A 10959-nucleotide genomic window follows, 5' to 3' on the forward strand; every position below is an offset into this window, starting at 1 on the left:
ACTGGTATCCGACGTAAAATCACGATACAAATCCCTCTGCCACCAGCGAGATTTGAACCGCGACGTTCCGTACGACAGCCTTGTGCTCTAACCACTCAGCTATCCGGACACATGCGTCATATGGTGACGAAATTTCTCAACGAAAAATTTCGGATCGGGAGGCATTTCCTCGTCAAGAAAGAACTCTCCAGGAATGCGAATCGTTGTCCCATAGACTAGTTCAGCAGCTGTTGCGCCAATATCCTCCTTAACGCTTGTACGAAGACCGAGCAAAACCGTTGGCAAAACTTCGACCCATTCACGGTTGTTGTGGCACATAATAGCTGCTTTCATCGATCGGTGCCATCGCTCAATCAATCCGTTAGAAGCAGGATGGTATGCAGTGGTTCGAATCTTTTTGCAACCCACTAAGTGCGTCAGCGACTGGAAGATCAAGGATTCGAACTGGGATCCTTGGTCCGATGTTAATATAGTAGGTGCTCCAAATCGTGAAATCCAGTTGGTGTAGAATGCGTCTGCGATAACATCTGCCGTAATTGATCGTATCGGAACCGCTTCAGGCCACCTCGTAAATCTATCGATCATAGTCAATACATACGAGTGACCTTGTGATTGCGTTAGCGGTCCGACAATATCGATATGTACGTGACTGAATCTCGTGTCCGGCATATCGATTTTGCCATGCGATGGTTTTGCATGTCGTCCAATCTTACTTCGCTGACACGCTAGACATGTTCGTGCCCACTCGAGAATGTCCTTGGACATACTAGGCCAGACATATTTTCGGCAAATCAGCTTCTTCGTGACGCGTCCGCTTGGATGAGATAGTCGGTGAGTAATCTCAAATATTCTCCTCCTGAGAAGTATTGGGATATACGGCCGTATTTGGGAAGTTGACACGTCGCAGTACAACATTGTATCCTTGTCGTCAACTCGCAACTTTTTCAAATCCAAGGTCGTTTCAGAACGCAGTAGATGTTGGAGTTCCTCATCGTTTCGTTGCGCTGTAGCTAATTCTTCGGGCGTTATGGCAACCGGTAATGTAGCAGCACTAATACGGGACAAGGCGTCTGCTGTAACGTTTTCCTCGCCAGTGACGTATATGATATTGGTCGAGAATTGGCCGATATAGTCCAGTTGCCTTAATTGCCGTGGACTAGCTTTATCGGCTTTCTGTTGGAAGGCAAACGTTATCGGCTTATGATCGGTTTTGATTAATAACGGACGACCTTCGACCATGTAGCGAAAAAACTTGACTGCACTGTAGATTGCTTGGAGTTCTCGGTCGTAAGTGCTGTACCTACGTTGTGTATCGGAGAACTTCTTCGAAAAGAAACCGAGCGGTTCCCAAACATCGTTGTTCCTTGTTCGAGAACTGCTCACATAGCCGTGTCCGATGCGTCTGATTTGATGGCCAATGGTGCATTCTCAATGGGATGTCGTAGTAACGCAGCGTTGGCAATTTGCTGTTTGCACTTTTCAAATGAGACATCTGCTCGTGGATTCCATTCGATTTTGCGTTTATCCCGTTTCCTTGCACCAATGAGATACTCGTGGAGAGGTGCTTGAATTTCGGCTGCATTCTGCAACGATTTTCTATAGAAATTAACAGCTCCTAGAAATCGTCGCAAATCGGCAATTGTTGACGGTTTTCCGAAATTCAAAATGATTTCCACTCGTCCTGGAAGGGGCTTGATGCCATTTTTGCTCACCAAATATCCTAAATATTCGGCAGAAGATGTTCCGAAGCTGCATTTATCGACATTGATGGATAATCCGTATTCACGGAGTCGATTAAATATCGTCAATAAGTGCTTCCGATGCTCCTCGTTCGATTTAGAAGCGATAAGAATGTCATCGATGTATGCATAGCAAAAGTCCAATCCGTGGAGTGCATGATCAATGTACCGCTGGAAAGTTTGTGCAGCATTACGTAGACCGAACGTCATTACTCGGAACTCAAAAAGCCCAAAAGGAGTAATGACAGCTGTTTTGGGAATGTTCTCGGGTGCTACAGGAATCTGGTGGTATGCTCACGTCAGATCAATCGTGGAAAATATCTTGCATCCACTCAGTTTGTGCGCAAAGTCACTAATGTGAGCGATGGGGTACTTATCTGGGACGGTGATAGCGTTCAAACGCCGGTAATCTCCACATGGTCTCCATTGTCCGTTTTTCTTCCGTACCAAGTGTAACGGGCTCGCCCATGGGCTACTCGATGGTTGGCAAACTCCCTGTTGTAGCATGTAGTCAAATTCGGCCTTTGCTTCGCGCAGTTTTTCGGGCGTTAATCGTCTGGGTCGGTCAAAAACAGGCGGTCCTTTAGTCAGGATATGGTGGTAGATATCATGAGCCATCACTTTCGCTCCGTCAGATGGAATTGTGATGTCGACAAAATCTCTCAGAATGTCATGATAACTTTCGCTAGACTTCAGTGTTGTCATACCACAAGTTATGGTGCCGGTGAGCTTTGCGATGCAGAATAAGTTGGTCTTTTCGTCGATTATCTTCCTCCTGCGTAGGTCCACTAATAAGCCATAATGGTGCAGCAAATCGACACCGATTATTGGTTGTCGAACATCCGCTAAAACGAACCTCCAGGTAAACGGTCGTCGTAAGCCGAGGTCGAGCGTTATGATGCGATGTCCATATGTTTTGATCGGCGTATTGTTGGCGGCATAAAGCTGAAATTGCATTGGCGTGTGCTGATTTTTGTCTTTAGGCAAAACTGAAATATCAGCACCGGTATCCACCAGTAAACGCATGCCGCTTTTCCGATCGAGTACTAATAATCGGCTGGGTTTACTGTGAGAGGGGTCGTCCTCGACCGCCGAAATTCGGGACGACGAATTTAGTTTTCCGAAGTCGCGGAGCGATGTTGGATGATAGCTGGTTCGATGAAGTCGTCGTCCTCTCGGATTGTGTACGCTGGTTTGAGGCGTTCGGTGGATACGGCAACAGTTTTGTCGTTGCATCGTATCGTAAACACTCGATCGCTATTTCTCTTTACAACCTCGTAAGGTCCCATGTAAGGACACTGTAGCGGCCTCCGTGAGGTATCGTCCCGAAGGAAGACATGCGTACAGGAGTACAGATCTTTGAAGACGAACATGCTGTCTTTTCTATGATGTTCGACCGGCGTGGCGCGAAGTTGCTGCATATCTCGCCTGAATTTTTCGACGAATATCTGCGGATCGTTTTGCATTTCGGTGTCGAGAAATAGTTCGCCAGGCAAGCGAAGTGTTGTGCCGTATACGAGTTCGGCTGGTGAGCACTTCAAGTCGGATTTTACTGATGTCCGTAAGCCGAGTAGTACTGTTGGTAGAGTCTCAACCCATCGGTGATTCTCATGGCACCTAAGCGCGGTTTTTAAAGTTCGATGCCAGCGTTCTACCATGCCGTTGGCCGCTGGGTGATACGGAGAACTACGTGTTCGCTTGTATCCAGTCAACTGAGTGAGAGCTCGAAAGAGGGAAGATTCGAACTGCGAACCCTGGTCTGTAGTGACGGTGCGTGGGGATCCGAATCTTGCTATCCAATGCGCATAGAATGTTGTTGCGACAGTGTCTGCAGTTATATCGGATATTGGGACAGCCTCTGGCCATCTGCTGAATCGGTCGACCATTGTCAGTAGGTAGCGATGTCCTTGGCATGGTGGCAACGGCCCAACTATGTCCAAGTGGACGTGCTCGAATCGGCTGCTCGATTGTGCGTACTGCAGCGGTATATTTCGGACATGGCGATGTATTTTTGCCCTTTGGCATTGAATACAGTTTTTGGCCCAGGTGGTGGAATCTTTGGCGATTCCGGGCCAAACATATTTCTTCCGCATTGCTTTGCTGGTTGCTCGGCCACTGGGATGTGATGGGCCATGAAAGACGTTGAATACTCTCCGCCTGAGAGAGCGCGGTACGTATGGTCGTATGACTTGCGCGGATGTGTCACAGTAGACTGGCTTGTCGCTGTTGCTGAAGGTGAATTGCTGCAGGACAAGCGAGGATGTGGATTTTAGCAATTCTCGAAGTTCTTGGTCGTCTGCCTGTGCGTCGGCGATTTCGGTGATCGTGACCGCGGCCGGCATTGCGATGGCTTCGATTTCGATTCTAGACAGTGCATCCGCGACACAATTCTCCTGACCGGAGACATGGACGATGTCGGTGGTGAACTGTGAGATGTACTGAAGCTGTCGGCACTGTCTCGGTGATGCTTTCTCCAATTTTTGTTGAAAAGCATATATCAGCGGTCGATGGTCGGTGCGTATCGTGAACTCACGTCCTTCTAGCATATGTCGAAAGAATTTCACGCCATTGTATATTGCGAGTAATTCCCCGTCGTATGTGCTATATCGGGCTTGGGTTTCGGATAGCTTCTTGGAATAAAACCCAAGTGGTTGGCGAAGTCCATTGTGGAATTGCTCGAGTACGGCTCCAGTTGCGACGTCGGATGCATCGGTGGTAATTGAAAGTTTGGCGCCGGCAACTGGGTGTGCCAACATCGTCGCATTAGCGATTAGTCGTTTTGATTCCTCGAAAGCATGCTCGGATGCGGGATTCCAAACGATCGGACGTTTGTCGTTCTTTCGGCTTTCTCGCAGATAGCTGTTGAGGGGTGCGAGAATTGTAGCTGCTCCCGGCAGAAACCTTCGGTAAAAGTTGATTACACCGAGATATCTTCGCAACTCGATGATGTTCGTCGGTTTCGGATACTGTCTGATCGCTTTGACCTTGGCCGGAGATGGTTCGATTCCGTCGCACGAGATCTGGTGAGACAAGAATTCTATCTTGTTAACACCAAATACGCATTTGACTGGGTTGATCTTTAGTCCGTACATACGAAGTCGTTCGAAAACGATTTTGAGGTGTTCCTCGTGTTGTTCTTCCGAATCGGACGCGATAAAGATGTCGTCGAGGTATGCCCAAATGAAATCGAGACCACGAAGTGCATTATCGATATGTCGTTGAAACGTCTGTGCAGCATTACGGAGTCCGAATGTCATTACCAGGAATTCGAATAACCCGAAAGGGGTTATCACAGCTGTCTTTGGAATGTCGTCGGGCGCGACTGGGATCTGGTGGAAAGCTCGTATAAGGTCAATCACCGAAAAAATCTTTTTGCCAGCGAGATGTTGTGTGATGTCGTGGATGTGCGGTACCGGATAGCTGTCGGGCACGGTGATTTTGTTGAGACCGCGATAATCACCGCACGCACGCCATTCGCCAGATTTTTTTGCTTTTAGCAACAATGGACTTGCCCACGGACTGTTCGATGGCCTGCAGATGCCTTTTTCCATCATATATTCGAATTCGGCCTTAGCTGCTTTATATTTGTCGGGAGGCAGTCGTCGGGGTTTTTCCGAAACCGGTGGTCCGGTTGTAATGATATGATGACATACCTGCGGGCTGATCGTCGTAGGCTGCAAGACGGTCGTTGTTATTTCGGGAAACTGTGCTAGAAGTCGATGGTAAGAGTTGTTCGGATCGATCGTTGATATTGTCGGATCGGCGCCTGTGAATCTGTATGCTGTTGAACTGAGGGATGTGTTAGAGTCTTAACAGTCGTTTGTTCTTGATGTCAACAAGTAATCCGAAATGTCGCAAGAAATCTGCCCCAAGGATCGGTCGGTTGACTCGGGCGATGCAAAATTTCCATTTAAAGGCACGTCGAAGTCCGAAATCGAGATTCAGAAGCTTTTTTCCGAATGTATCGATGGGAGATCCGTTTGCAGCGAACAGTTTCACATCTGACGGGCTAGTGTTTTTCGAAAACATCTTCATCGGAACCACTGAGACGTCGGCTCCACTATCGACAAGAAAACGCAATCCATGACGGTGATCTCTTACGAGTAGGCGGTTTGATGGAGTCTCGTCGTCCTCAACCGCAGAAAGTGACGACGAGGTGATTAGTTTTCCGGCTGGCGAAAGGTGCATGGCGCACGACAATTCCTTGCGCAGTTGCCGAAACGGCGATGATAGTAGCAAATATCGTTGGCGCCGGGTGACGATGGCAATGATGTGCTGGTTGTTCGTCGCCGTCCCGTAGAGCGAGATCGAGATCGTTGTCTCTGTCGGTTGTTTCGTAGTTCAGCCGTTAGTTGCTCGAATTTCTTGTTGATGACCGCAAGCTCTTGTTCGAACCGGTTTTCATTAGACTCGGACGAGCTGATGGCGGCCACGTGTGAATTGTTCACGCGCATGATCTTGTCGGCCATTTCGGTCAGGGCGTCCACGTCGATGTTGGTCGCTACCATTAAGATTTCACGCGCTCTGCTTGGCAGCTTTTTTAGCCAGAACGTTTTTAGCGTATCGTCGCTAAGCTGACCATTGACCATACTCCGCATCTGACGCCACAGGCTAGACGGCTTCAGATCGCCCAGTTCTAACTCCGATAGAGCCCTACTTAGCAGATTTTCTGGTGAATCGCTGAACCTGATGATGAGTTTCCGCTTGATTTCGTCGTATTTTTTCACTTCAGGCGGCTTCTCCACTATGTCGGCTACCTCCTCCATGACGGTGGCATCGAGCGCCGCGACAACCGCGTGGAATTTGTTGTTGTCACTTGTAATGCGGTTCACAACGAACTGCGATTCAATATGGTTGTGGCAATCGAAACTGACTTTTCCCGTTCTCAATTTCACCGCTTGGAGTGCTGCACATCGCAAGTGGACAACCGCCGTTAGCATTTTAAAAAAAGTCGTCCCGTCCGTCCCCACGATTGAAGTTGTTCACGTTGTTCTGTCTGTGCACCTTATCACGTCTTAATAAATTTATGTTTACGCTGTAGTTAGCGAACGGATATGTGTGTTTTATTATCGCGCTACTGCAAGATATATTTAAGTGTCGCCATCTATTGACACAATACGGCATTACTTTTTCCCCAATCTAATATATTGTAAATATACTCAAACATAATCAGGTAATTTTTTCCTTTTACAGTCAAGCGATTGTGATGATCCACCCGGTTTGCAAGAGAAGACCGAATATCTCCTTAAGGACTGGTTCCAAATCTACTTCACACAAATCAATGGACGTGATCCTGTAAAGGCGTTCGGCATGTTCATTAACAAGATGAACATGTACGGCATCCTAAAAACCGACGATATGATAACTCGATTTATTCGCCAAGGAACGCAATTTTGTATTGAACTTTCATACAGAAATCTAAATGATCCGCAAATCTCCCAAGGAGTGGCGAAAACAAAAATTTTCCAGTGTATTGATGCGTATGTACGTTTGATAGCTTTACTAGTTCGGCATTCGGGCGACGTAGGGAATCCAAATATGAAGATAAATTTGTTGAATAAAGTGCTAGGAATAGTTTTGGGAATTTTGCTGCAGGACCAGGAGTTGCGTAGCACGTCTTTCCAGCAGTTGGGTTACCACAGATTCTTTATAATGCTATTTTTGGAGTTGAGCGCACCAGATCCAGTTCTGGAGAATTTAATGTTGAACATTGTGACGGCGTTTTGCCATACGTATCATCTGTTGAATCCTTCAACCGCGCCAGGCTTCTGCTACTCGTGGCTGGAACTGATTTCACATCGTGTTTTCATCGGGCGCATCTTGGCTCAAATCCCACAACAAAAGGGCTGGTCAATGTACTCGCAGCTTCTCATGGACCTCTTCAAATACTTGGCACCGTTCCTACGCAATGCTGAGTTGGCCAAACCAGTGCAGTTACTCTACAAAGGAACGTTACGTGTGCTGTTAGTGTTGCTCCATGACTTCCCTGAGTTTCTATGCGACTATCACTTTGGATTCTGCGACGTGATTCCACCGAATTGCATTCAAATGCGCAACATAATTCTGGCCGCATTCCCAAGGAATATGCGTTTGCCAGATCCCTTCACACCCAACCTGAAGGTCGACATGTTGCCAGAAACTGCAACTGCTCCACGAATCTACACCGATTATGTGAAAAATATTCAACCGTTGATGTTTAAGAAAGACTTGGACTCGTACTTGAAAGCTCGGGCTCCGGTCACTTTCCTGTCGGAATTGCGAGGACATCTGCAAATCTCAAACGAACCAGGATCTCGGTATAATATTCCATTGATGAATGCGCTAGTTCTGTATGTGGGCACCCAAGCAATTATTCATATTAGGTGGGTTTTTTTTTTAAATTTCATGAGCCCGTTCGCTCTAGTCGCTGATGGTTCTTTCGTTTATTTCAGGAGCAAGAATCTTGTCCCCAACATGACAACGATTGTGCACAGCGCCCACATGGATATTTTCCAGAATTTGGCCGTCGATTTGGACAACGAGGGACGCTATCTGTTCTTGAATGCAATAGCGAATCAATTGCGCTATCCCAACAGCCACACGCACTATTTCAGCTGTGCTGTATTGTATCTGTTCGTGGAGGCTAATTCGGAAGCTATACAGGAGCAAATTACGCGTGTTCTGCTTGAACGCTTGATTGTCAATCGGCCGCATCCATGGGGTCTTCTGATCACCTTTATTGAGCTGATTAAAAATCCTGTGTACAAGTTTTGGGAGCACGAGTTTGTTCACTGCGCCCCAGAGATCGAGAAGTAAGTACTCGAATGGCATTCTGTGGGAAAAGTGGTCTAACAAAGGACCTTTTGGTGTATTTTCAGGCTCTTTGAATCAGTTGCCCGATCGTGTATGGTTAAGGCGAATCATCAGCAACAATTGGCCAATGTGGAAGCCGAGCTCGAGTGTAACTAAGATCGGGAATGGCAATGACAACGGAGATTTCCTTTTAGTGCAATTGTGAGATTACTTTAATTGGAACATCTCATTTTTTTCGAACAAGAGCAACAGACCGCAATCACACCTTCAATGCTGCCAGAAAATCAACCATCTGCAAAGACATAATAAAGTTTATGAGAATTAATCTCCAATGACGAGGAGAATTGTATTTTCTACAAAATGAAACAAACAAATCTAGACCAATTGGTGTCATCTTCATTTCAAACCTTGTAAATTACATTAAAAAAAATTAACACGCGACCATTTCTGGGCTAAATTCGCCGTTGGCATAAAAAAAAACAAAACTAAATGAAAACCATAGGAAACTGTATAATAATTATTTTCGGCGTACACGCGATCTTTAACGACGTTCATTTCGTACGATTTAGTAGTTTAGTGGAAAAAAAAATTGTTTTCTTTTAACAAATCAACAACTTTCTGGGTTTAATATGGAAATTTTAGAAACGGAACAGAAATAATGTCAAATACGAAGAGAAGGGACATCCGAACCGACCTGAGAGCGGCTCCGTTTTTTTCCCTTCTCCACTTTCTGTTGTCGAAGAACATTTTCTTTTATAGATAAACTTGTTTTGAGATCGCTTGTACGCTATTTGCTACTTTTTTTTCTTATTTCTTATAGTTTTAAGAGTTATACATAAATATAATTATATATAGAATTATAGAGAATATAAATATAGGGAATAATTATAATCTATAACTAATATGATAAAAACAAGCATTTTGGAAATTGAAACCTTCGCTGTTTGATTTTAAGCTTTCGCTTTTCTACTCCGTTCCAGGAATGCAGGTGGATTTTCGAATTTAATCAGACTTTCCTTTTTTCAGTTAAAAAACCCGAAAACCCCGACCGAATCAGGTTGGAGATCTTGCGTGTTCACTTTCGTTCTTTATTAACATCTCCCCTATAACCCACTATATCGTCTTCAAGTCAAATTGACTCAGACATTTCTTGTGACGTCGAAATAGTAGTTTAACTTTCCCAATTTCCATATCCGTTGGAAAAAAACAACAAACAAGTACACTGCCACCGTGGTGGAATGAAGATCTTTCCAGCCTCAGGAGGATGACCAGAGAAATCTTCAACATCTGCCATAGGCGTAGTTTTTAGTTTTAGTTAACTGGGAGGAGCCGCAGCTCCGAGCACTCAGGCCATTATTAGGCCCATTGTACTATCCCCGTAACGGGTGTATCATGTATTTTGGCACTAACTTCAGGCGTTTATTTGATTGCATAAACAAACATACAAATGTAAACCAATGCACTAGTCACACTTAACAGTACCCCTACTGAACTGTCAAACTCAAATTGTGCAGTTAGATCCATTCAAAATGTCGTACAAGCTCGATTTACGGAAATCTGTCGCCAACATGTTTGGCGGACTAAGTTCTAGTGAAATTCTTAAAATGTTCAAAGACAAGCCAATCTCTCGCAGAACAATTTTCCGTGTTCTGAAGGATTGTCGCGATGGTAAAGAGCCCGAAAACAAAAAGCAATGCGGTGGTCCATCCAAATTAGGTGCCAGAACAGTCATAAGTCTGCTATCAAGTGCGAAAAACAAGGTTGGTCAATCAACACGCAAATTGGGACGAAAATTTGGTGTTTCGAAAGATACAGTCCATCGTATTTTGAAGAAAAACAACGTAATTTATCGTAAACGTCGACGAGCACCAAAATATACACAACAACAACTCGAAAAAATACCAAAATGCTGCCGTGCACTTCGTGACAAACACTTTGCGAATGGAAAATCCATAATTTTGGATGATGAATCGTACTTCACATTCTCGCATCATGAATTAAGTGGCAACGACGGCTTTTATACTGACAACATTGAAGCAACACCAGATGATGTTAAATATGCCGGCAAATCAAAATTTGAACCAAAGGTGTTGGTGTGGGCAGCCATTTCATCGAAGGGTGTTTCAGAGCCTTTGATTCGATCAAACAAATAAGAAGCGATCAATGCTGACATTTATATCGGCCAATGCTTGCGAAATTGAAGCAATTCATCGAAAAACATCATGGTCGTGACGAAATAATGTTTTGGCCGGACCTTGCAAGCTGTCATTATGCAAAAAAAAACATTGAATTGGCTGACTGAGCAAAATATACCATTTGTGCCGAAAAAGGACAATCCCCCTAACGTACCTCAGGCACGTCCAATGGAAAATTTTTGGGCAGTTTTCAAGCGTATGGTCTACGTCGGTGGCTGGGAGGCTCGAAACGA

General features: G+C 45.3%; 1 protein-coding gene across 1 annotated transcript in view; it reads left to right on the forward strand.

Annotated features, from left to right (window-relative positions):
* LOC119661456 (CCR4-NOT transcription complex subunit 1) overlaps window positions 1-9111 on the forward strand; it is a 49788-nt gene extending 40677 nt beyond the window's left edge. Inside the window, exons 6-8 of the mRNA XM_038070812.1 lie at window positions 6933-8101; window positions 8171-8530; window positions 8597-9111. Of these exons, the coding sequence (XP_037926740.1) occupies window positions 6933-8101; window positions 8171-8530; window positions 8597-8687 (1620 nt within the window). The 3' untranslated portion in view covers window positions 8688-9111. The remainder of the gene's footprint in view (window positions 1-6932; window positions 8102-8170; window positions 8531-8596) is intronic.
* The last annotated feature ends 1848 nt before the right edge of the window (window positions 9112-10959 follow it).

The sequence above is a fragment of the Hermetia illucens genome, chromosome 1 (genome assembly GCF_905115235.1).
Source record: "Hermetia illucens chromosome 1, iHerIll2.2.curated.20191125, whole genome shotgun sequence".
Classification (NCBI taxonomy): Eukaryota; Metazoa; Arthropoda; class Insecta; order Diptera; family Stratiomyidae; genus Hermetia; species Hermetia illucens.